The sequence below is a fragment of the Barbatula barbatula genome (assembly GCF_947034865.1).
Source record: "Barbatula barbatula genome assembly, chromosome: 15".
NCBI classification, from domain to species: domain Eukaryota; kingdom Metazoa; phylum Chordata; class Actinopteri; order Cypriniformes; family Nemacheilidae; genus Barbatula; species Barbatula barbatula.
In genome coordinates this window covers 10,223,590-10,250,769 of record NC_136778.1, presented here as the reverse complement: position 1 = coordinate 10,250,769, position 27,180 = coordinate 10,223,590, and the positions used below count along the sequence as shown (strand labels likewise).

Below are 27,180 nucleotides of genomic sequence, written 5' to 3'. Positions count from 1 at the left end.
CTCTTCGCGTCGCGGTTCTGCATATAATGTATGCACCTGCAAAGTCCTGCATGTGATTGTAGGTCTACTTTGCATTATGGCACAACCCGTCACGCAATAGGCCTTTTTTTTACCTTTCTTATATTTGGCGGCTGGTGCGGGACCGGCAATGCTTACAGCCCTGTCGACGTATGCAGATCTGCTCTGCCACACGGGACTTATCATACTGTGCATATGCTCTGCATCGCAAGCGAGGAGAGACTGACTATGACACAGTACTTGCCCTACTATCGCATGCGAGTCTGCACAGCGCAGCGACTGTACCCAAAGCCCTACATCGCAACAGCCGTTAGCCCAAGTTTTGTCGGATTCTATTTATAGTAGCTACATTCATTTCAACGACGGCAACATATAAAAATAATTCATTTCGAAGTTATGAATCAGAACGTTGTTTGTTGTGCAAATTTGATCCGAAGCTGAACTCGAAACATAATTATATTCATAAATGACCATTAAAAACAGTCAAAACAGTACAGAAACCTTTTATCGACCTAGCTCATTAATTATTCAAATAACAACAGCCAATGGCAACTCTCCAACAGCCGATCCAGCAATAGTTTTGTAATTGATGTATTGTTTGACATTATCAATTATATTTATCAATATTAAAATTATTACAACGCGACTGGAGAAGTCTGGAGAGGGAACGGGTCCTTTTTTAAATGTGTAAAATTCCGAACTCTTAACATACAATTCATCCTCATCCACGCCCCCGGGTGGCAGTACTGAAAAGTATCCGCTCGACTGCACAACTTCTCAAGTTAGCAATTTAGGGAAAAGTTCCTATAGCGGGAAACGGGGTGATAATTCAAACGCATTTCAACAAACATTCGGAAAAAAATAAGAAATTAATGTCAATGATAAGCTTGCTGTTTCTTTCTCAACAGTGCACGTTTGTAACGGTTGGGAGTCTCGCACTAACTTAATTTATTCAATGTAGCAAAATGAACGCTTCTCGTGACGTCCTTTCAGGACCTCTGCTATATCAACAGCCTGATAGTGGACTTGTGTCAGTGGGTTTGGACTATTTCTTATCCTCACTATTTTGGAACAGCTTTCTGAAGGTGAGCTTTAACACATTGCCATTTAACTCATTGTCTGCAGAATTGAGTTTATGCATTGGATGTTATTATTGATAAAGTACATGTGGCATTATTGGTTTAAGACGATGAAGTACCGATTAGCCACAAATTTGAGTTCAGTTTAATGAATGTTCAATTATATGCACATTAATTAAACGATTTGCATATTGTATACTGTCTTTAAGATATTACTGTACTGTACATGAAGCTAACGCTAATGCATCAAAAAAACTAAATTGCATATGTCAGTTCATGTGAGTTATAAAAACCTGGCCCGTCTGACTTTTAGGTTTACAAGTTTTGCTTGTATATTGAAACGACTGTATCGTGACTGGCCTTGTTATGGTTTAGAATCAGGCTACTCTGTTTCCGTTTCATCCATCTGTGAAGTCTTTGGTAAGTCAGTAACACTCTTTGGACGGCGCTTCAAACAGTCAAGCAATTCGCATCTGCTTACCAACACTTTAAAAATAATGCAAAGGAGAGTGTGTCTCGATGCATAACTTACATTATGCCCTGATGTCCCAAGCTCTTAAACACTTTTTATCACCAGTGGCAGCTGTTGAATGGCTGTGGTGTTGAAATCTTCATCACTTCATCTTTATCTTGTTCTTCTTGTGAGGCCAACAACAGTTTAACAGTATAACCATTATTTAAAATAAATGGCACAATAAGTTGTCTGAATTGTCTCTTTTTCCAAAATGGAGATTTGAAGCAGTCCAGTTCATTCTCGGAGGAGCCAAAAGGACAAGGAGACCCTAGGTAAGAAAATGCAAGCGTATGACACTTCTAATGACACGTGATGTGGAACTATTTTTTACCTTAAGCTGCTCTCCTTACTGGTGAACGAATGAGTAGTCATAAGAGTTTAATTCCCTCTAGCGATATACAGACCAACCGGATCTGCACTGCATTTATTGAGACACAATATGATTCAGCTGAATTGGTCCGGTTTAATACAGACTCTGAATAAACGTGGCGGGGTGTTCTGATGCAGATAAGACGAAAGTTAAACGTTTCTTGCTGCATACAGTAATGTAGTTTTGAGTACTCTGATGTTTTGTATAGTACACTTGTGCATTGCCTTTATGCGTTTGTCAACCTCTTATATCCAAATAAACTTGAAGGGTTTGATCGGTTTCCGGATTTCCACGATCGATCCCGACATTGTCAGTGCCATGCTCTTTATGTAATAATAATACATAAACAAAAAGGGCCGTAAAAGTCATCTAGAGTTCACACTGAAACATAGGCATGCAGTATAAAGATAGACTTGTAGCATGATATTTCCATTTTACGAGGGATGTGTTAATTGACAGTAAGTCGCCACTTGTGCATTTGTGGACAAAGGCATCTGCTAAATGAATGTAAATGTAGCATGATAAAGAGGTCATAATTTGAGAATAAACCAGCCATTGATCAATTCATAAAAAGAACCACAACTATCCATTTTATATTGAGGAATTTCAGACCACTGGATGGCAAATCGACCAGTCAGAATAGAGTATTCCGGAGTGCTGCGTAATAATAGATGATAATTATACAGATTATTTTCTGCTGATCCATGAGATGTACAGTAGTAAAACTACATCATCACTTGTTCATTAATCTTTGCAGGAGACAGCTTGTTGCTGGTGTGTTTCCGCCTGGGCATCAACTACCATCGTCCTTCACACCCCTTTACCCATCCCTCGTCGCAGATCACCCTCACCTGCCAGTCATCAGAACCCATCATCAGAACTGTATATATTCACTCTTGTGTTCCCTGTACCTTTGTCTGGTACCTCCTTTACTTACTGTTAAGTTACACTATGTTTTTGTATGGTGTCATTGGATCTTTAATTAAACGATCACATTTTTATCTACAGTTCTGTAACAGCTGGCTGCCATAATATGCTTGACTCTGAATAAAGGACTGCTGCAAAGAGTTATTCCACATGACAGACCTCCTCTGAGTCGGCCGATCTTTGGGAGATCACAATCTCCTCCTGAAGATTAGCAAGACAACGGAGATGATAGTGGACTTCAGTACAAAGCCGGAAAGGAGGAACTACCAACCAATCACAATCAACGCGACTCCAGTGGAGAGAGTGGACAGTTTACGGTATCTTGGGATTCACATATCACAGAACCTGTCATGGTCATGTCAAGAAGGCGTGTGTGTGTGCGTGCGCGCGCGAAAGGATGTTCCTGTCGTAAATCACATTTTTCGGCTGAAGGGGCCAGGCTGTTTTCATATTATGTGTTACAGAGAACCAACAGTTTGGGGAGAATGGAGTCAGATTATCGTGTCACGAGGTGATTGGTTCCAGAGGATTGAACGCCCGCCCAAGGAAGGGGAGGAGCCTGAAGAGAGAATCGACGTCACATATATTATAAATATCTGTAACCTGGAAGTGTGTTTTTCAGTTGTTTGCTCATATATATGTTGAGAGGCAACCCCAGCTGGAAAGAAGCTTTTACATCTGATAATAAATTTTACTTAAACTTATTGGGAAAAACTGTCTCTTTGACTCTTCTTCAAATTTTTGAACATGCAGGACTGAAGCGAAAAGTCCGCATCGCTGTAGTAGGCTTCAACTCTGAGAGAGAGATAGAGCTGCACTTCTTAACCTCGTGTCCAAACTATACGGACATCAGAGAAACATTCTTCCCCCAGTTCACAAACTTACACAAAGACTTCAACCAGTTTCAACAACAGGACAAGATCTCATACATACTGGGAGAAAAGCCCATCAGCTCAAACCTGGCGGCGAGATACGTCAAGTCCTGTCACGACAGAAGAGCAACAACCAGCACAACACACACAACACAGACACAACACACACAACACTGACACAACACACACAAAACGACACAACACTGACACAACACACACAAACTGACACTTATGACAAGATCCTGTCACTTTCACTGAGAACTTTTGTCAATACTTTGCACTTTTATGTCTGTATTGATATGTACATATTGTTTCTTATATAGGATACTCTTATTTTATTTTTTACAGAATGTTTATATTTAATCTTCCTGCTTTGGCAATGTAAAACACTTTTTTATCATGCAAATAAAGCTTTTTTGAATCTTGAGAGAGAGTGAGCGTGAGAGAGAGAGAAACATTTAACACTTATGAAATGTTGAAGTTGTAGAGAGATAAAGTCAAATAGAATATTCATGTTACTTACTTCTAATTCAAATGTGTAAATATAAGAGCAATACCCACCAATTCAATCGTCTCCCTTCTTTCCTCAATTGTTTGTTAATATGTCTATTAAATTCTTCCCCTTCACTGAAATACACGTGTTGCATCTCCTTAATGCTGGCAAGGATCTCCCTTTTTGGATTGTTCTATGCATCTTGAAAAAGAGAGAGCCTATTATATATAGAATATTTTGAGATCATCTCAATTCAAATATCCCTATTGCATTTTTCTCATCGTCTGTCCTACAATGATCCTAACCAAATCCATAAAATTCATATTGGTAATGCAGAACATTACAGAAACTAACATGTGATAACCGTGTGGTGGTCACAGGCCTGCAGATTAGGCCAAATTGTTACAGAATATTAAAACTGCCAAATGTCTCATTCATGATTGCAAAACCAACGCCAAAACGACAGGCTACTTGTAGTGCAACCAGGCAGTTGAATTATGAAAGGTGTTTTATACTTGACCAATAAGGTAAAACAATGATTAACCAAGTTTTCACACTAAGACAGTAAGCTACAGGTAAATCTTACAGATTTAACATCAACATGCTCTCATGCTCATTTTTTTACGTTAAAAACGTCGAAGTAGGCTAATTAATGCAACTAGAACACGAATTCTAAAATCATGGGAATTAGTTATTAATTGATAGTTAGCTCTCACTTTGGCCACGTAAACTTTGCTTCGTTTAAACGTAATATAATACAAGTTAATTAAATATCGGTAATCACATTGTCCATGTCATCCATCTCAAATTATTGTTTCTGGTGATCATCCAGTTCGGCAGGTGGCGCTGTCACAAAAAACTAGGGTCCTATAACCGGGGTCCTATAACTGCACCTGCCGATTGTGCAGGATTACCCTTCTCCTCAGAGAAGGTACACGGGACCGGAAGTAAACAAAAACACAGGACTGGAATGTGCCATTTGGGACAGAGCAAAGAACGAAAGCTAACCTGGAAACACTGTGAACAGTGTTGAGATTTTGCGTCTTCGTGTTTTGCTGCGGATATAAACGCATGAAAATGGTACTGAAAAACCTCCTGCCTATTGCCTCGGAGCTTTGGTCATGCACTGGTACTCTGTTGCTGTGTTTCTTCCTCATGCTCATGATCTCAGACCATCTGAGAAACAGAAAACCCAGAAACTACCCCCCTGGGCCCACACCTCTACCTTTCATCGGGAACATCTTTCATCTGGATGCCACACAACCTCATATTCACCTGACGAAGGTAATTTACAATGTACATGTGCAGCATCTGTAGTTTGACAAAATTTTCTGTAGACAAAAATGTTTAGCATTGTTTTTAACTTAGGCAAAGAATACATTTAAATCTATTTCTTTCATATATTTTCATCCCTTTAATTCTAATGATTAGATTAGATTAGATTCAACTTTATTGTCATTACACATATACAAGTACAGTGTAACAAAATGTAGTTTAGGTCTAACCAGAAGTGCAATTAGCAAGTGCAGGATATACAATATTAGGAAAATATTATACAGTGGGCATGGACTATGAAAATATTATACAGTAGGTATGTTCTATGAAAATATGACAGTAGGTATGTCAGGTTCATGACAACACAATCAACTCTCGTATTCTCTACAGTTGTCTGAAAACTATGGCAACATTTTCAGCATGCGTTTTGGAACCCTGAACACTGTTATTGTGAATAAATACAGCATGGTGAAGGAAGCTCTTATCGACCAGGCAAACATTTTCACAGGCCGTCCGAGTAATGATGTGCTTAAAAGGATAATGAACTGCCAAGGTATAAAGCAATCTTGGGGAAATCCACAATAGATGACTTAAATCATTTCCCAGCTTATTTCTGATCATTTAATTGCCGTGTGACACTGTAATGTCTGACAACAGGTGTAACCTTCAACAACGGCTACAGCTGGAAACAACAGAGGCGTTTCACTCTCAGTACTCTTAAATACTTTGGTGTGGGAAAGAAAAGCCTGGAATCTAGCATCATGGAAGAGTATGAATTTCTGCACAAGGCCATCATGGATACCAATGGTACAGTGTAGACAGAATTTTTTGGTTACTTTTAAGTTTGTTGAAGTCAGAAACGCGAATTATTTATTTGTTTAAAGACACAAAAACTTATGTCAACTCCGATCATGTTATTGCAAGACAATACTGATTATTTGTATCAAATCTATTCTCTAAGGGGTGCCATTTGATGCCTGTTATTTTATCAACAATGCTGTCTCCAACATCATCTGCTCCATGGTGTTTGGAAGGAGGTTCGAGTACACTGACCAGAGGTTTCTAAACATGCTCAGTCTGTTGTCTAAAACCCTCAAACTACAAGGATCAGTGTGGATACAGGTACTGACAGGCCCATTGTTGATGATAATAAATCTGACGATAATGTGATAAACACGACACTAAAATGTCACAAAATGAAATACTATTGTGAAATAGTAAATTAGAAAAATTGCACATGCCTGTGAATGTGTCCATTCTGAAGCTTGTCTATTCTTCATTTAGCTTTATGGGGCTTTTCCACGTGTTATGGATCTTCTTCCAGGACCTCACAAGGAACTTTTCTCCTGCTTCGAACAAGTCCGTGCTTTTATTAAGGAAGAGGTTGACAAACATTATGAAGACTGGGACCCTTCATCACCCAGAGATTTTATTGACTGCTATCTTAATGAAATCCAAAAGGTATTTTTGTGTATCCTCTAACCAAAAAAGTTTTTTTATTATAATAATTGGTTATTTTGTCGCTGTGTGCTTTCCTGTGTCTCAGTGGTTAGAGCATGACGTTAGTAATGCCAAGGACATGGGTTCGATGCCAGGGATTGCACATATCTATAGTTTAATGCAATGTAAGTCGCTTTGGATAAAAACGTCTGCCAAATGCTTGAATGTAAATGTGTTGTTTATAGAGAAAAGATGACCAGGAAGCAGGATTTCATGAAGAGGGTCTGCATTACTCCGTTCTTGATTTGTTTGTGGCAGGGACCGAGACCACATCTACCACTCTTCTGTGGGCCTTTGTGTACATGATGAAATACCCAGAAATCCAAGGTATTCTGCCAATGAGATGGTGGCAACAGTGGTTGTACAGTGTGTCTTTTAATGGGTACATTTTTGTTTACACATTCAGAAAAGGTTCAGATAGAAATAGACACGGTAATTGGACAATCCCGCCGACCCAACATAGATGACAGAGCTAACATGCCGTACACTAATGCTGTCATCTACGAGGTCCAGAGAATGGGTAATGTTGTGCCCCTCAGTGTGCCAAGAATGACCACTGAGAATACATTATTAGGAGGATATTTTATTCCAAAGGTGAGATTTTACCTGCACCATATGGGCTTCATGTTTACAATAACCAGATCGTATCCTCATTACAGTAATCTTTTTCAATTTAAATATGTAGAATAAATTATCTTTATGATGGTGTCTGTCTTTTGTAATGTTGTATCTTCGAGTGTCTGATGTTAATGTGCTTTTGTATTTAAAGGGTACACAGATCATTCCTAACCTGACATCCGTACTGTCTGATGAGACGATGTGGAAGTCACCATATTTATTTGACCCACAAAATTTTCTAAGCACTCAAGGCAGCTTTGAAAAACCTGATGCCTTTATTCCGTTTTCAGCAGGTGAATTTCTTATTTTTTATAAGCATTTCTAGATAAGCATGTCAAAGCGATAGTTCACCCCAAAATAAAAACATTCTGTCATCATTTACTCACCTTCATGAGATTTCACCTGTCTTTCTTCTCCAACTCAAAAGAAGATATTTTGAACAATGTTGGTTAAAGAAAACTGTTGGTCTCACAACCCCTCACATAGTGTTCCACTAGATGGTGCCATTGTATGCAATCCATCAGTATTATATAACAGCCTGGCAGTCTATGACAGCTCCTGACTGGGTGATTCGCACTATAGACATCACTATAAAAACAGTTTTCAGTTGTCAAAAAAAACCTCGTTTCAGCAGGGTTCTCTCTTCTTAAACACATTCTGAAAGAAGAAATATTAGCCCTTCTCAAGAAGGGGACGGTACCGGTGGCACCTCCGCATCACGCAATCAGGGATTTTACTCCCGTTATTATATGGCCTGCGGGTTTACATTGACAGGACTAATGCTTTTAAAAAGAGCTATTCGCTCTTTTTTCCTGGGCTCCACCACACGGGGAACCCCCTTTCCAAACAACAGATCTCTCCCATAGGCTTGTGGAAGCTACATCCATTGCATATAAATTTTAGCCCCAAGGGGGCCTTAGAGATCCCTCTACCAGAGGCTTTGTTTCTCTTGGACTCTGGTTGGGGGAGTTTTCCGGCTAGATGTTACAAGGCTTACTCTATCCCTCCTTTAATCAGGGCCGAGCGTATACTGTACATGTCGCTAGCATGTTATACATTTTTTCCCCACCTGACACCATAAGTTCATATCTGTGTGCGTTGTCAGGTTTGTTTATGTATGAATGTTGCCACATGTCATCCATACATTTACTGGGATATCTCACTGCCCACGTGGGTTGTTATAGTGACTTGTCATCCATCGCCTTTTCAGGTGACAGTCCTCTGGCTTTCAGAGCCTCGCTGTGAGTGTATAGGTCATCCGGGGAGCTGCCCGTATCTCCCGTAGGTGTATCTTGAACACAAGTTGTCGAAAGAGAACAATAGGTTACTGTTTGTAACACCGGTTCTCTGAAACATCGAGTGGAGAGGTCCATCAAGTTTACCCCGCTTGTTGCACGAGAACCGAATATGCTCACTGAGGAAAGGTAGCGTGTGCAGGTGCCTTTATGCATTGGGTGACATAATCTGGCATAGGGAACACACACTCCTGTCTGTCAAAGCCAGACTTGGTGCAGTTGGACGCTTCTGCAGAGGTCAGGTACGGATGGCCTTCCCATAGGTGGATTCCTCCTCTCTATGATTCAGAGAACCGGGGTTACGAACAATAACCTATTGTTTTCTTTTACCAAAAGTTTTCGAAAAATCTTCTATTGGGTTCTGAAGGAGTAAGATAAGGTTTGAAATGTCATGATGGGGTGAAAACGATGATAGAATCGATATTATGCGGTGAATGATCCTTTTTAAATTGTGAAATAATACTAAGGTTTATTGTGAGAGTTTGTTTATTTTCACATTTGCCACCAACTATATGTGCAATATGAACTTTAGTGTTTATTTTTCCTCCCAGGAAAACGGTCTTGTCCAGGAGAAACGCTTGCCCGTATGGAGCTGTTTCTCTTCTTCACATCTCTTCTTCAGTCTTTTAATCTCTCTCCTCCAGTTGGAACACAGATAAACCTGGACTTTAAATTTGGAATGACCCTTTCCCCAAAGCCATTCAGAATAAGCTTTACTCCCCGTTAATGAAACAACGCTGTATGTTACTGCAGTACAGCATGTATACGACTGTTACATTCAAAATATATTTTACTTTAAGTACTATTCTTTGTGCCTTCTAAATCAATATTCATGCATCCACAGCTAACAATTTGAATAATTAGGCCTACCTAAAAATACCTAACAAAAAAACTGGACACAAATATACTTATTTATAAGGTATAAATCATAATTTTCATCTCACTACATTTTTATTAGCAAAAGTACTTTTTACAGGTTTTTTTACCTATAATACTTAAATACATGAAAGGAATAGTTCACCCAAAAATCAAAGTTTTGTTATCACTTGCTCACCCTCCAGTTGTTACAAAACTGTATACATTTCTATGTTGTGCTACACACAAATGAAGATATTTCAATGAAAGTTTGTAACTAAGCTGCTTTCGGACAAAAGACACTATGAGACTATGACACTATGAAAATCAGTTGTGACCCAAAAATGCTTAGATACAAACTTTCATTAATACATCTTCATTTGTAACAACTGGAGGGTGAGCAAATGATGATAACATTTTTGGGTGAACTACTACTTTGAAAAGCTACTATGTTCTTGTTTTTAAGTAAAATATTTGAGCAAAAAAAGTTTGGAACTTTTATACTCTTTACACTATATTTTAATGTACATTAGTATTAAAGTTAGAAACAATATTTATGAAATATAGTGAAACATTTTCCCAAAGTTAAAATATGTTGATAAAGTACAAATATACAGTATACTATAACTGTAAACTGTAATATATTAAAAATAATAAATCAATTAACACTGGTGTCAAAAATAACTTTAATATGCAAATGAGTGTTTAACAAAAATAAAACATGATAAATATAGTTTACTCAAGAAACACAGCATACAAAAACACATCAATAATGTGATGACACAAAATTACTTATTATCATGGGGAAACACAATTCAGTGGATTGTAGTGGTGTGCATTATACTTGAGACTCACATGAACACTTTACAGTTGGTTTTGTGACTGTAGCGCCGTTGTGAAGCCATGGCCACATGTGAAGACGGATCATCACATCACGTGCATGTCATCACATGCCACACACTACATGACGTCCGAGTTTAGTAATTAAATAAGTATTAAAAAAGGATGCTATTTACACTAGGTGCAAATAGTAATAGATTCTATTTACTCTGAGTGCAAATAGCCGCTGCCAATATTTAAAGCCCCTCCTGAAATTGTTGCATCTGTGTAAATAGAAAAAAAGTACTTTATTTGCACTAAGTGTAAATAGTGTTCATTGCTATTTACACTAAGTGTTAATACAAATAGATGCTATTGTATATATATATATACACTAGGTTTTAATTGACTGATGATGTTTACATTGTGTTAATAGTACAGTATTTCTGTAGCAAGATGCCAGGATGTGTATTGTGTTAAACTTGTAAAATGCTACTCATAAAAGGGTAAACTGAAATATTGTATTTGATGTAACAAATAAAAATAAAAGATGCTAGTCAGTAAGAAAAGTTGCAAGATCACTTAGTGTAATGCACAGCAGTGTCAGTTTTACAATGAATGAGAAGATTGTTCATGTAAAATGTTATTGTAAATAGTCAAAATTAAAATTAATAGAAACGGACACAAAACACTTTTCAAAGTGTTGTTTATTTCTTACCATTCATTAAAAATGTGTCTTTAATATTTTGTCTTAACCTGTCGATGTCATTTGTTTTTGTAGAAGGTCTTCACCTCCTGCAGCAAGGACTCTGCATTCTGGGGAAAACATGGAGAGATTTTTTAAGTCATTAACATGTACAGTATATTAAGCTGGTACATGAGATCACAGAAAAAGTTATATAGTGTGGTTTTAAAGGCGAACTCCATTTTGAAATAAAAAATGCTTCCAAGATGTGTCTTTCTTCTGTCAGACAGCAATACAATCCAGGGCTTTCCTCCATATAATGTACATCAACAGGGATCAATGCGCTGAGGCGCAAAATACAGTTTCAGTGCAGCTTTAAACTGTACAGCTGACGAATAAGGGTCTCATCTAGATTGAAAAATTAAAACATTACCTAACTTATGGTTTTGTTAGACGAGACACTTCATCGACTGTGATTGTGCAATTTGAAGCTGAACTGAAACTGTATTTTTGAAAGAATTGAACGTTGTTGAAATGGAGAATCCAAACCCCTGGATTGTTTATCTCAAAACTCCTCTATGCTTATTGACCGAAGAACGAAGACATACATTTTGGGTGAAATCAAGGGTGAAATTCATTTCATACTTTACTTTTAATTATTAAGAATCTTTACAGAACCATCTTAAAAAAGACAAACATATTCAGGGTATATACAGAATCATAGAGCTAAATTTAATACTTTTTAAGACCTTTTTTAAGACACTTTCTATACATTTTAAGACCTTTTTTTTGTTTTAATCCGTTACATTGGCGACAGTTTAACTTACATTAACTATATAATAATTGTAAGATAGCACAACCAAACAGTCCTAGTTTGTGATAACTCCTTATTAAAGGGGTGATTCGCCGGAAATACGTGTTTTCATTTGTCTGTGTGTTATAAGTTGCCCATGCATGTATTAGACACGTAAAACTGCAAAAATGTAGGTGTTGGAACAAAATATGTATTTTATCTAGAAAGAAATGCTCAGACCTGCCTGAAACGTCTCGTGTAACCACACCCCTACGAATCTACGTCAGTTCGTAAAACTATTTGACTAAGACCGCCCAAATGTAAACGCAAGAAATGTGGGTGGTCTTGTAAATCTCATTGTACCGTCGTCTGCGCTGTGTGTTTTGTTGTGAAATGACAGCCTCTTTGTTTGCCCTTCCAAAATACGAGGCAACTAAAAACAAATGGTTACATTTTATGTACAATACTGTTCCAGAAAAGTACAGTCCGAATATTCAAGTGTGTGCAGCTTATTTCACAGATGATTGCTTCACGAACCTGGGAGAGATCAAGACCGGCAATACATCGAAGCTTTTGTTAAAAAGTGTGGCAATTCCAACAGTTAAAACTCCGCAAGGACTGTCTGGCGCTTCAGATTCGCAGCCTGTAAGTATATTTTCTTTGTAAAAGACTTTGTTAAGGACTAACGCGAGTTGAGTTTGATATTGTTGTTTCTTTGTGTGATATGCTAATGCAAACACGCGCACAACGTGGAAAAAAAGACAACATAAGTCCTAATAATCAGTTATTATGTTCCAACTAGGGGCAACGAATGTCGTGTTTATAATGGGGTTTATTGTCTTTGTTGAGTGGTGACGAGACATGGTGTAACACTGTTTGATCAAGAAGGGCCGAAGCACTTGCAGTATTTATTATGTTTCCCAGCTGTAATGCGAATTTGTTTCTATCTCACACAAACGCTGTATGATGTATATGGTTGTTTGTTTATAGTCAATTACTCTTCACACCTGATTTTCCGGATCAGATTTGATAAGGAGGAATTGATGCCATTTTATCCCCTGTCAGTAGTTTTGGAACCTGATGTTCCGAATATGATGTTGCATATCCGTGCAGTTTCCGACCAATCACTATGCACTAGTGAACTGGCCAATCATAGCACACCTTGCTTTTCAGAGTGGTGAGCTTTGTAAAATATCACCGCTTTTCAGAGAGGCGGAGCAAGAGGAGATACAAACATACTCGGTATGTGGAAAATATAGCTATTATAAACCTTAAAACTGAGGGCCGGTGTCCTGCAGAGTTTAGCTCCAACCTGCCTCAATAGAACTGCCTGCAAGTTTCTGCTGTGCCTAGTGAGACCTTGATTAGGTCCTTCAGGTGTGTTTGATTAGGGTTGAAGCTACACTCTGCAAGACACCGGACCTCCAGGCCTGAACCTGGGGACCCCTGCCTTAAATCGTGTATACATGATTGTATTTCATCTTAAGCAAACAATAATATTCGTTTTAGCTGTGTCAAATGACCCCTTTAATGAACATAATTTAGATGGCTGGGAACGAACCACAAGATAATTAATTGAATGACTAACCCAATGCAAGGTTTATTAGAAAGATAAACGAGGCTACGCTAAACGCCTTCCTACACACAGAGCAGGACACCTCACGGTTATTCCCACAGATGGCCCTCAGCAATGGTTCCAACTCTTTATCCTCCAACCATGTTGTTTAACAACCGGGTGTTAATGGACCTCCCACTATTCGCCTACCTACGCAATGATTAAGGCAAACTTTAGCATATGACCTCTTTGAACACGGGACGAAAATTCTTGGCCGAAGCCAAATAAAAATAGGCCAATAAAAATGTACAGAGAATGTACTGTACAACAAGTGTCCTTCAACATTATCAACTATGAATAAACCTTTATTTTATTTGAGGCTACACTGCAATATGATTGGAAAAAAATACATCCATGCAAGCAATTCAGTTCAAGTCTCTCCTCCAAATTCCGCCCACAAAAGCTGATTGTTCTCTCAGAAGGTGAAATCGTGGCCGGCACAGACTTTTACAAGCTGTTTAGTGCAGGGAATTGTGTCCACGCACAGTGATGTCAAAGGATGTCGCGCCCGGTGGTGTTTCTCTCTCTCTCTCTCTCTCTCTCTCTCTTTCTGTGCGATTTTCGGTTGATGAACATTCGGTGCAGCCCTACTTTGGACAGATATGAAAAAATTATACAAAAAGAAATACCTTGGGCACATTTGAATAATTGGCATAAATTGGCATGCTAGTTGGAAACTATCCATCAAAAGGAAAATGCCACAGCTTGTCCCGTCTGAATGAAATGGTACATCAACGGAACCCAGAGTCCAACCGTCTTAAGTTTCAATCCCCAAAGACAAAGAGGCTCTGGTCTTCTAGAAATTGCTGTAGGAAAAAGACAAGAATTATAATGTATATAAATATGTACTACATATGTCTACAAAATGTATTCACACAATATAATTGGTTTAGACTGAATTATTCAATTAATCAATGAATACAACTGATACATTATGTCCATGACAAGTAGAAAGATTAGGGTACAGAAGACAGGCCAAGTGTTCAATTCTGACCGTGGGACAACTATACACAACCACTATACATTCCAAAATGTTTAGCAGACATTAATGTGACAGAAATTTCACAGTGCTTTGCTGTACTTTTTAACGAATCAAGTACAAAGACTTTGCGTTCCGGGATGTGTAATGGAAGCTCAGGTTGCTTTGATAGTGGCCTTCAGGTCATCTGCATTGATGGGTCAATATAGGCCTATATATTTATATTATTTAAAAAATATAACTATTATCCTGAGATTAAGTATGTGTGCTTTCAACTGTTCCTATCTTTTCTATATATTTAGAATACATTTTTGTGAATCATGATTTGCTAGTGAAAGCGTTCGTACGCAGGTTTCACGCACAAATTTGTGCGTACCCATGCTCAGTGAATGAGACCAATTGCCCTTTTTTCATGATAATAATATTTTTTGAGTTGTACCTGAAGGCTATCTAACGGTGCTGTTTGAATGGACATGATGGACACTCTCACTGCGTTTTCATAAACATGCACTTCTGGTTTGATTTAATCCTGAATCCCTGAATCCAATTGATGACTTTTCATTAATCAGTATCTAAGAGCAGCATCTATGAAATATGCGTTATATTTTAAGCATGTGGTCTCAAAGCTTCAGCAGCACCGCCACTCTGTTTTCGATTCCTAATGTCTGTGAAACAAGCCCCCACTAATTAGCATACAGACAAAGAAATACATAAATAAATAAATGTATAAGTAAATAAATCAGGAGATAAATAAATAATAAATAATACATAAGGAAATAAAATAATAAATACTTTTTTTTTCTTCATGGATTTATTTGTGTATTCATTAAAAATGAATTCAGGGCCAGCAAGTAACTCCAGGCCAGAGATCTGAGCAGAATTCACCACAGGATTAGCAGACAGCGCCGAAACGGGAGGCAGCTAGAGGTCAGGAGACATCTCAGGGTCAGACGGCAGTGCAGGTTCAGACGGCAACACGGTCTCCTCACTTCCACCAGTCATTCGATACCCTTTCCCTTTCTGCCACTCTTGTACCCCTGCAAACGAAATAGACACATATGGCTTGAGGCGATTAAAATGAACACAACCACACCAACTCTCCTTCTGTATAGCACTGATGGGAACCTTTCAGATCAAAACACAGTTTCTGTCGTCCTGAAGCATTCATTTGGTGAATTGAAAATCAGCCACGGGAGGAGGAGATACACTATGCTTGATTTTATAAACCGAACAGCCATTTTTAAACTTAATGAAGTTTTCCCAGCTGAGCAAGTCATACTTACATAAGATGTGACAAAGGTGAAAACTAAGGGATTTTTTATCCAAAATTGTAAGTGCTTGTTTATATAGCAGTTCTAATGGGTTTAGAGCTATAGAATGCATACTTGACCAGCTTGTCATACAGTAAGAGATGTGACAAAAAAATCATGGAGTAAAGATATATATGTGTAGCTTTATTTGATAAAGAATTTCTAATAAACCTAAAAATAACTATATGCATGAGACTTTTTAGTTAAAGAACAACCTATAAATCTTTATTGCATACCTCACTGACTCAAAATTGGTAATTCATTGTAAATACATAACACTATGGAAATGAAAGAGTTAAAAACACACATTCAAATCTATAAGGGAAGTCATGAAATCAGTTATTTTTGTATGTAATACAGTACATGCATCTGTCATTTAACGTGACAAAAGAACGAACGACTCAAACCCATCGGGAGATGAACTAATCATTTCTGTTTCTAGGACAGTCTGCATAGACGGGGTTTTCACAAGACAGAAGAACGAACGACTTGGACCGGTGGACTAGGTGAACTAATCTTTTTGGGGTTTTTTTGCAGATTGCACAGACACAGATTGCAGAGTTTATATGGCAGGAAATAATTAAATTACTGTCTCTCAATATAAGTTATTTCTTATTTTAAATCTGATCAGAACTACCATTAATAAACGTTATGGGGTAATTTGGCTATTAACATGCAACATTTTATAAGAATTGGTTAGCGGCATAACTTATCCTGCAGAAAAACGGCATATGTTTCTCAATCAATTTTTTCCAATCAAAAATGCTTTTATAATCCTTGTGACTCTCTGATTGGTTGATCTTGCGAGTCGTAATTCAGATAAAGTCGTTGACCTTGCAAACAGTGGGCATGGTGAATCGTTGCGATAAGGTCAATTGGTCTTTAAATTTCGCATACGGACAGGATCGTAATTAAAATGAAATCTTCAATTGACCTATAGCATCTCTTCAGTTGGCCTAAGTAGTATTTCTACAAGTGAACAGCCGTTGATGTAAAGGCGGTAGGCAGAAGCAGAACTATCGAACATTTCCCTGCAGCATAATGCTACCAAAAACAAGGTATCTTGTGAACTCTGCTGTAAAGCAAAAGACATGCGTGCCACACTCCCATCTTCCTCACACAAGCAAGACTCATATGCGGCGTATGTAAAAAATGGCTTGTCTAGCTGGTCGAAGCACAAATAATTAAGTTTAATTAAAATGTTATAATTTGCTCAAGGAGAGCTGATTTCAAAAAATGTATTTTGAGGTTACAACATTGCGCATTGTGCATAATATTTTTCTTAAAGAAGCTATTGTCATGATCCTGCCTCTCCTTGTCTCGGTTTTCGAGTCTTGTGGAAGGATCATGTCAGTCCCATGTGTTTTGTGCGGAGAAAGAGCATTGTTTTGGTTTGAGAAGCCATGCTCTCTCTCCGGTGTCACGTCCTTTAGTCCCGCCCCCTTGTTTCCCCGGTTAGCGGTCCATTAGTGTTAGTCTTGTCTCCAGCCCTGATCCATCTTTCCCTTAGTGTTTCAGTCCCCTCACCTGCCTCGTGCAATCCTCCTGTTAGCTTTCCCTTAGTGTTTCATCCATGTCACCTGCCGCCACTCTCCCTGTGTCATCAGTCCTTGTTTCCCTTTATCAAGCCCCAGTTTCCCTCTGTCTCTTGTCGGTTCATTTAGCATTTTGCACACTTTGCACATTTACCCGTCGTCTGTCTGGATTACCCGTGTTCCTGTTCCCTGGACTCGAGTTTGTGGACTTAGTTTGTTATTCTTAAGACCTTGTTTGTTTTGTCCCCCTTGTGGGAAGTTTTAGTTTCCAGTCTTGTTTGTGTTCATGTTTTCCCCATCGAGGGTCTTTGTTTTGAAATAAAGTCTTGTTGTTCGACACATGTCTGCCTGCGCTTGGGTTCTGTCCACATCCATAACAGCTATAGATATATGTTGTTATTTTCTTGTGATTAAGCTCCGATTTTGACTGAAGATTTGGTGCAATATGAATTGTTCGTTGGACTTTAGCTAACTGATGACTAGAAATGTCAAAATGTTTTAAATTAAGTTTTATTGATGTAGAGTTGAATTTGAACTGAAGATCTGGAGCAATATAATTGTTAATTCTATTTTAGAACTATTTCAAAGTTATATTTACTATTAAATGTATTCTTGAAGCAATGTTATGACTTAAAAGGGCCCTATGTGTAATATTTTTATTCGGCCTCTGTTAAAGATATAAAAGTATTCAGGATGTTGAGGATGTTTTCGTATGTTTTTTCTCTATAATTTCTGAAGCAAAAAACTATTCGTCGGATTTTAAACCGTAGTTGTTGTAAATGTTATAATTTGCTAATGGTACATAAAAATAATAATAAGAGTGAAGTGAACATTTAAGTGAAAACGTATAGGCCTAGTGTGCATTATTTATGACACAAAATTTACAGAAGCCAAATTTACAAATTTTTTTCATTTCTTGTGACATGCTCCTCTGTAAACTAAGTTATAGACATGAAGAATTGTTCGTTGTGAGTCTGAAAAATATTTACAGTATTTTTGTGTTATATATATATATATATATATATATGACACGCATGTCGCCTGTGGCTGTGGGGTGTGTTTTTGGTTCGGGGACATGGTAATGTGCGGACTCCGAGCACCCACTGGCGACAAAAGAAGTTCGTGTAAATAGCGTCTGCTTACAAGATGCTATATGCACTTTGTGTAAATAGACACTGCGTTAAATATTTGCACTCGACAAAAATTGGGCAAATACTTGTCAGACATGGACCCTGCGCACTTTTACAAGTGGCTTGATATTAAAACTGTTTTATTATTTTCGTGTGTTTTCATGATATTGAATGATTACATAAGAAATAAGGCGCCGAAAGACTTTCCTCCGGGACCCTGGTCTTTGCCTATTATTGGAGCCCTTCATCATATCGATCACACAAGGATTCATCTCCAGCTGGTAAAGGTAATTTCAACAATAAATCTGACAAATTGTTTAACCTCCGGACATCTGTGGAAAAGGTGACGGTGTTCAATATGAAAACCAAAATTCACGTCATGAAAGGTCAGCTTGTTGGCTATATACTAAAAACGACACATTAGGCTGTATGCTATTTCAAGTATGGTTTAGTGTGCATCACCACACATTTCTCACTCTTTTTCAGTTTGCAGAAAAATACGGAAATGTCTTCAGCGTTCGCATTTTCGGAGCAAGATTTGTTGTGTTGAACGGGTACAAACAAGTCCGGCAGGTTTATGTGCAACAAGGTGAAAACTTCGTCGATCGCCCCAACATACCTTTGATCAATGACATATTTGGAGACAACGGTGAGAACCTGTTAATGCTTAAATACATGAAAGGAATAGTTCACCCAAAAACGAATATTTAGTCATCACTTAGTTATAAAAACTTCAATTAAACTATCTTAACTTTATCTTAAGTTGTAACAACTGGAGGGTGAGCAAATGATGATAGAATTTTGGGTGAACTACTTCTTTCAAAAGCTGCAATGTTCTTGCTTCTAAATAAAATATTTGAGCAATAGATTTGTAAAATTAGAGAAGAACTAGAGTTTTAATGTACGTTAGTTCAAAGTTAGAAGCAATATTTATGAAATATAGTTAAGTACAATGTTTCCCACAGTTAAAACTTATATATATATATATATTTGTATTTTTATTTCCCTTTTCACTGTTTTACATTAAAATTATGTCAAAGAGTTGACTGATTGTTTTTGTTTTGATGGAAAACACTATAGACATGATCTGAATAGAATCTTTTAAATTAAAATCGATACATTTCTTAGTATTAATACATTAAAATGAGAATACAATTCAATTTTGCAAAATTAACACAGAAAGAGTGAACAGGTATAGGTGCCTCCAGTGGTTATAAATGGAAGCAACAGAGGAGATTTGCTCTCTCAACACTTCGGAATTTTGGATTGGGAAAGAAAAGTTTTGAGCCATCCATCCATCTTGAATGTCGCTTTCTTAATGAGGCCATTTCAAATGAGCAGGGTGTGTTGTAATACATTTTATTATCAATTAATATTTTCTAAACACATGGAATTGAAAGACAATATATGACAGTAACTTTACATTTATTGTAACATGTCCAGGAAGACCATTTGACCCTCACGTCCTGCTGAACAACGCTGTGTCAAATGTGATCTGTGTCTTTGTGTATGGTCATCGATTTGAATACAGCGACAATCAATTCCAGTCTCTGTTAAACAAGATCAATGACGTGGCGATTTTGGGAGGAAACTTCTGGGATCAGGTCAAAATTTTCTTATTTTTGCCAACAAATAGGCGTAAGCAGATACATAGAGACAAACAATGAATACTTGGGTTTAGTTGACGAATAAATCATGTGACATTGCAACATTTAGAAAACAAAGTGTAAATATTACATTGTTTCATATTTTTTTATTTTTTTATAAATAATATTTTTATTTTTAACTAATTTGCATATTAATCTGTCAACTAGCTATTTATAAACTTGACTGTATTTGTACTAAAATTATATATTTATGTATTTTGTTCTTCTTTCTTTAGCTTTATAACATATTCCCATGGATCATGAAACGAGTGCCTGGACCACACCAGAAAATATTTGCTCTATGGAAAGAGATTATTAAATTTGTGCGAGAGAATGTGCATTCACACAGAGTGGACTATGATCCATCGAATCCCCGAGACTACATTGACTGCTTTCTTGGTGAAATGGAAAAAGTAAGAAACTTTCTAGGGGTATGTCCATAAGTGCAATTGTACGGCTGTGTATTAACAACAGATATTACATTAAATGTCTCTTATTGATGATGTCTAGTGGCAACATGATACAGCATCTTCATTTGATGTAGAGAACCTTTGCTCCTCTACATTGGATCTGTTTGTGGCAGGAACTGAGACCATCTCCACCACTCTGTACTGGGGTCTTCTCTACATGATAAAAAATCCTGAGATACAGGGTAAGAGAAATAACAAAACATCTGGCTTTTTTACTGTAGGGTTTTTTGAGTAGTTTGTTATATACTCATTTTGCATTTGACTACTTTTATTGCATCTTTAGTAAAAGTTCAGGAGGAGATTGATCGTGTTGTGTTGGGGACACGGCACCCATCTTTATCAGACAGAGACAAACTGCCTTACACCAATGCTGTCATTCATGAAATCCAAAGATTTGGAAATATTGTCCCATTAAATATGGTTCGGGCTGCTGCAGAAGATACTCACATAGGAAAATACTCTATACCAAAGGTGGGCCTAAACTAAAGTTTAAAGTACTTTATTGCTGCTGCTTCTGAATTAGTTAAGTCGTTCACTCATTCACTATTTAATCCAATGTTAAATAATCCACTATATGGGGAAGCGAATGAAAATGAGTGATTGGTTTCGGACACTGACAGAATATACCTTGCATTTGACAGTACACTGTAAAACTTGTCAGCTAACTCTGGACTGGCGGTCATCCCGGCAGTCGGGCTCTGGAGCAGCGGCCATCTTGCGAGTGGGCTCTGGACAGCCACAGTAAACTCCAAGCGATTAGAGGCGATCTCCTCAGAGTGTCAGGGCAAGGGCAAGGGCAAGGGCAAGGGCAAGGGCAAGGGCAAGGGCAAGGGCAAGGGCAAGGGCAAGGGCAAGGGCAAAGCAAAGGGTTAAATACACTGGGATAACAAGGAAACAAGAAAGACCTGGGGAAACTAATTAACACAAAAAACGACACAAGATTTTTGAGATTCAAAATGAGCAAGAAGAGATTGCTCCCTCTCATTACTGGCAATAGTAACAGCAAAAAATGACATTCTTCCTAAGCATTTTGGTCTTGTGTTCTAGTAAAAATATAAAAAAAAACATTTTTAATGATGCATTTACATAAGAAAAGCGACGTAAGATATTTACTCTAATTGTATGAAATAAAATAGAAGAACTAGGTAAGTTTATATTTATAAAAAAATTGTAAATTAAATCTGAAGTAGTTTCTGGCAACCTGCTGCAAAAAATAAAGCAACGTTTTACAGTGTACTGTTGTGGACATTTGTCATACCGCTTACATTACACCTGCATGGCTGAAAATTACTTTCAACAAGAACAAACACAAGTGTATAAACATGCATTCCTGGCATTAATGGTCACTCCTCCAGCTGATTCTAATGAAGCCGTTGATTTGCGCTGTATGATGTGAAATAGTGAGTGTACACTCAAATTTACACTCAAAATCAGAGTGCATTGTGGGTAAAACGTAGTAAACTAATGTAGGGAATGAGTTTTTTACTCAGAATTCGGACAACACTACAAAATGGTGGACACCAGATATAGTGCATATAGGAGATAGGGAGCGAATTCGGACACAGCTTATGTCTGTAAACATATGGGTCAGCTAGACTGTGTCTAACTAGTTTAAACATTTTAGATTCATAACAAATTTTGTAATTATAACACAGTGTAACACATTTTTGCTTCGCTCAACCTTTTTATAGTTCTTGTACAATTCTGTGGTGCTTATTATTGTGGTAATATTTATTTTCATGAAGCATCAATGTTTAAGTGTATATTTAGCTTAAGAAAATGTTTAGCTTGTATCATTATTTACGATATATTGATATACTGCAAATAAACAAAAACTGTATAAATGTTCACATATGAAGCGATGATGGGTGACTACATCTAGAACTTGTGAAGTCAGTATTAGTCATAAAAAACAGGAAAGATCAAATGTACACTTCTGAAGTTTTATTTTCTACTAACTGTTATGTTAAACTGTTGTTTTGAGCTCAGTGTTAAGTACCTTGTAATTTCTCTGTACGAGAAATAATACCGAAATGTATAAATGTGTGAAAATATTTTTTGGTAATTTTATGGTAAAAAGATAATGTGATATTTGTATTCAAACAGTTAAAGAAAGCGTAAAAATTTAAGTGAAACACAACTTTATTTTAAATGTGTTACATTGTGTACTCATTCCCTTGTTTTGGTTCTGCAGGGCACAGTGGTGATTGGCAGTTTGACATCAGTGCTGTTTGATGAATCAGAGTGGGAGACACCTCACTCTTTTAATCCCAATCACTTCCTGGATGCAGAGGGAACATTTAGGAGGAGAGATGCCTTTGCGCCTTTCTCTTTAGGTACTACAAAACCGTTTCAAGACAAAGTTCCTATCCACAGAAAAAACTACTTACATTGCAAACAGTGAAGCTTTATTATTCTCCTTGGGAGGGTCCCCAAGCAAAATCTAGTTTGGAGACCTTGAGAATCAAGGCCATTGCAAACTCATAAAGTTGAGGATTGTGTATGTGTAAGGCAAATGCATGGTGTTTTGTTACAGTTGAAAGATAGTTTCTTTTTATTTGTTTTTTAGGAAGAAGAGTGTGTCTTGGGGGGCAACTGGCACGAATGGAGCTCTTCCTCTTTTTCTCTTCTCTGCTGCATCGTTTTACATTTTCTTCACCAGCAGATGCGGAGCCCAGCCTGGATTTTTCAATGGGGACCACTCGAAGTCCCCATCCATACAAATTATGCGCAGTGCCACGCGTAGTGTATGCTTAAATGTCTACATTTTTCAAATAATAATTATGTTATTTTAGACATTAGCATTGAAACAGCTTGATCACCCAGAAATAATAAAAACACATTTATTCACCTCCATGTTGATTAAATACGATGCCATTGGGCTTATTTTCAATGCTCTATTTCAATTTGCACATTTTGAAGCGTAATGGAAATGCAGCTAGCGATTCAGATGCAGTTTGAACAAATTGGTTGAACGAATGATAAAAGGATTCAAATCAGTACAATCATAATTAATATGTTGCCATTCTCTCCTGTAACTTTGAGCCCCTCCTCAAAAATAAAGAATGCACAATTTTCTCAGAAATAACTTGAAACTGACCAAAGTAATTGGCATCCATCATTGCTTATTCCATATTTAATAGAAATCCGACTTTGCTTTTGATATTTTATTCAACATAATATTGTATATATTAAAACAAATGAAAATGTCATGGACAAAAATGATGGGACCCCTAACCTAATATTTTGTTGTTAGAAGCAATCACTGCAAGCAAAGGTTTTCTGTAGCTCTCAGTGAAACTTCTGCACCTGTACAGGTAGTTTGGCCCACTCTTCCTGAGCCATCTGCTCCAGCTGTCTCAGGTTTGATGGGTGCAAGTTTTATTCTGAAGGCCACTTCAGAATAGTCCAATGTTTTGCTCTTGTCCATTTCTGGGTGATTTTAGCTGTGTGTTTTGGGTCATTATCCTGTTGGAGGACCCATGACCTGCAACTGAGACAGAGCTTTCTGACACTGGGCAGTATGTTCAAGGCACCCTGTGCCAGATGCAGCACAGCAGCCCCAAATCATTACCAAGCCTTCTCCATGTTTTACTTTTGAAAACTAGATTTTTCCAAAAACCTCCAGTTTTGACTCATCTGTCCAAAAGACACTCTCCGAGAAGGATTGTGGCTTGTCAATATGAATTTTAACAAATTCCAGTCAGGCTATTTTCTTTCCACAGCTTCTTTGCTTTATTCTATGACATACCAAAGGCATGCAAGTATTCATGATACAAGAGCTTTTAATTTCATCTCTCTTCAGGAAGAATGAAGGATTATTTCATTTAGCTGTAAGGGTACCAACAAATTTGAGCATGTCTGTATATGCCATTGAGGAAAGAAAATTTACAGTATACAGATTATAAATAAGGATTTTACTGATTTACCCTAAATTATATTTGTTGTTGTAATGGCTTCAGGTTTAATTAAAACCTGAAGCCATTGCTCCTGGCCTACAAGACCAACACCGGATCTGCACCATCGTATCTCCACTCGCTAATGCAGATCTATGTTCCTGCCAGATCACTGCGGTCTGCAAAGGAACAACGACTAGTGGTACCATCTCAAAAAGGAAAAAAGTCACTCTCCCGTACCTTCTCTGGATCTGTTCCACATTGGTGGAATGATCTACCAGCTGCTACAAGATCAGCAGACTCGGTTGCCATCTTTCAAAAACGCCTAAAAACGCATCTCTTCCGTCAACATGTCGCTGATTGATTTTTCCTAATTCTCTTCCCTTTCCTTCTTTAAAAAAAAAAATTACTAACCTCACTATTCTTAGCTTTTTATTGTGTGCTAGGCTTTAATGGACTAGTTTGATGCACTTATGTATTTTGTTGCCTATGTTGTTAGAATTGCTTCCAATGTTTCCTCATCTGTAAGTCGCTTTGGATAAAAGCGTCTGCTAAATGACTAAATGTAAATGTAAATGTAATTAGTAACATAAAAGAGTTAGTTTAGTAACTGCCATCTGTATTTAAAAATACAGTAGTAAATTGTAGTATACTATAGTAGCCTATACTATTATATAGTTGTAACGGGGTTCAATGTTTAGGAAGGAAGAGGACGAGGTTGGATTGGACTGACACAGGCTTTATTCTTATTTAACAGCACGGTAGAAATTCAGTTCAACACAAAAACACAGGCGGCTGTTCCATCAGCATGCTGAGAGCGGGTAAATAAAGAGCAAAGTGCTCCTAGAGCTTTCCAAAGCAGTAGTGTCCATGTGCGTCGAGCCCGTAGTCAGTCCGTCTCTCTCTCCCCGGTTAAGGATTGAACCATCCTTATATCTGTTCTCTCCGTGCCTTTACTGGAATGAGACACAGGTATTGATTGTTTCCAGGTGTTCCACTTACTCACCGCTCGTCTCCCAGCTCTCTCTCCGGCTTCAGACCTCGCTAAACCACGCCCCCCTCGCACCATTCCACCGCCCGATTTCCCCCGGCCTGCAGCCCCCCCCCCATTCCTGGAGAGGAAGTCGGCCACAGCCATCTGTGCACTCGCCTGTGGACCACCTGGAACTTAAAAGGCTGTAAGGCCAGATACCAACGGGTGATCCGGGTGTTTGGTATCGTTCATGCAGTGGAACCACTGCAGAGAGGCGTGGTCCGAACAGAGTCTCTCTCTTCAAAAGCTTGCCACTAATGTACAGCACAGTCCGCTCCTCCTCCGCCTCCTCCTGGGCCACTACACAGCCCAGACCCCTGTCCGAACCCGTCAGTCTGCAACAAGAAAAAGAGAGAAAAGTCAGTGGAGTGTAAAAGCGGCCTGCCACACAGGGCAGCCTTCACCTGGGTAACTGCTCCAACCGCTGGACCAGATCTGTTGCCTCCTTTTTAGTAAGATCAGTCAGCGGGCTGGTGAGGTCTGAATAGTTGGGCACGAAGCGCCTGTTGTATCCCGCCAGCCCCAGGAACTGTCTTACTTTATGGAGAGAGCGTTAATCGGGCGGACTCATGGAATCCCGGGGGTCGGATGGATTATGATCCATCAAAAGTAAAAACCTCCTGGGCATGTTATTGAGCTGTTATTAAGTGCAGGGGGTTGACAATGGTCTGGTAATCATAAATATATTGGGAGTGCCTATGCAATTCATGTCTTTCGTGTTTAGTTTAAGGACAGTGATGCTGGGTTTGACATAGAGAACTTGTGCGTGTTGACGATGGATCTGATTGTGGCAGGAACAGAGACCTTCTCCACCACTCTGTACTGGGGTCTTCTCTACATGATCAAATATCCTGACATACATGGTGAGTGATTACAATGAAAATGGTTTCAAAATAATAATCCTCTTCATTTTGTTTACTCAATAGTGTTATTATCAGTAAAAACAAGACATACGCACATACAATGCCTTAGTATTGCTCTAATTTTGTATCATCAGTTCAAGAGGATCATATTGTGGGCGAGGCTCGGCAGCCATCTTTATCAGACAAAGAAAACCTTCCTTACACCAATGCTCTGATTCACGAAATTCAAAGAATTGGAAATATTATTCCAATAAATCTTGCCCGGGTTGTTGTGGAAAGTACCCAGATAGGAGAGTACGCTCTTTCAAAGGTGGGCCTAAAAAGATTTAAACCGACTGCGAAGACTGTTGATGTAAAACATTATAAATATAGGGAACTTATTTTCTGAAACTACTACAAATGTTCATTGTAATGAAGCGAGTCTGCTGCGGTTTTGCAGGGCACACTGGTGACAGGCAACTTGACATTGGCTGTTTTATGAATCAGAGTGGGAGACACCTCACTCTTTCAAGCCCAGTCACTTCCTGGATTCTGAGGGCAAATTCCTGAGGAGAGATGCCTTTTGCCTTTCTCTATTGGTATAACACTAT

At 38.1% G+C, this 27,180-nt stretch overlaps 2 protein-coding genes across 4 annotated transcripts; both read left to right on the top strand.

Moving 5' to 3' along the window:
* Positions 1–5,150: 5,150 nt before the first annotated feature.
* Positions 5,151–19,224, top strand: LOC306904416 (cytochrome P450 2J2-like). 3 transcript variants are annotated; one of them, XR_013787631.1, is made up of 10 exons: positions 5,151–5,557; positions 5,939–6,101; positions 6,206–6,355; positions 6,510–6,670; positions 6,833–7,009; positions 7,234–7,375; positions 7,455–7,642; positions 7,818–7,959; positions 9,513–9,880; positions 18,776–19,224. XR_013787631.1 is itself a non-coding variant. In XM_079474291.1 (9 exons), exons 1-9 carry the CDS (start codon positions 5,345–5,347, stop codon positions 9,686–9,688), a joined length of 1,512 nt encoding a protein of 503 aa, XP_079330417.1. In that variant the 5' UTR covers positions 5,151–5,344; the 3' UTR covers positions 9,689–11,386. The 3 variants fall into 3 exon arrangements, 2 of the variants coding, with proteins under 2 accessions (XP_079330417.1, XP_079330418.1); XM_079474291.1 differs by lacking the exon at positions 18,776–19,224 and having other exon boundaries at positions 9,513–11,386; XM_079474292.1 differs by lacking the exons at positions 5,939–6,101; positions 18,776–19,224 and having other exon boundaries at positions 5,186–5,557; positions 9,513–11,197.
* On the top strand, positions 19,062–21,284 carry LOC306904593 (cytochrome P450 2J2-like; the record flags this gene model as incomplete). The annotated part of the gene is made up of 7 exons (XM_079474579.1): positions 19,062–19,076; positions 19,169–19,331; positions 19,881–20,024; positions 20,126–20,286; positions 20,565–20,741; positions 20,839–20,980; positions 21,082–21,284. The coding sequence occupies 7 exons, from the start codon at positions 19,062–19,064 to the stop codon at positions 21,282–21,284; spliced, it is 1,005 nt and encodes a 334-aa protein (XP_079330705.1).
* Between the last annotated feature and the right edge of the window lie 5,896 nt (positions 21,285–27,180).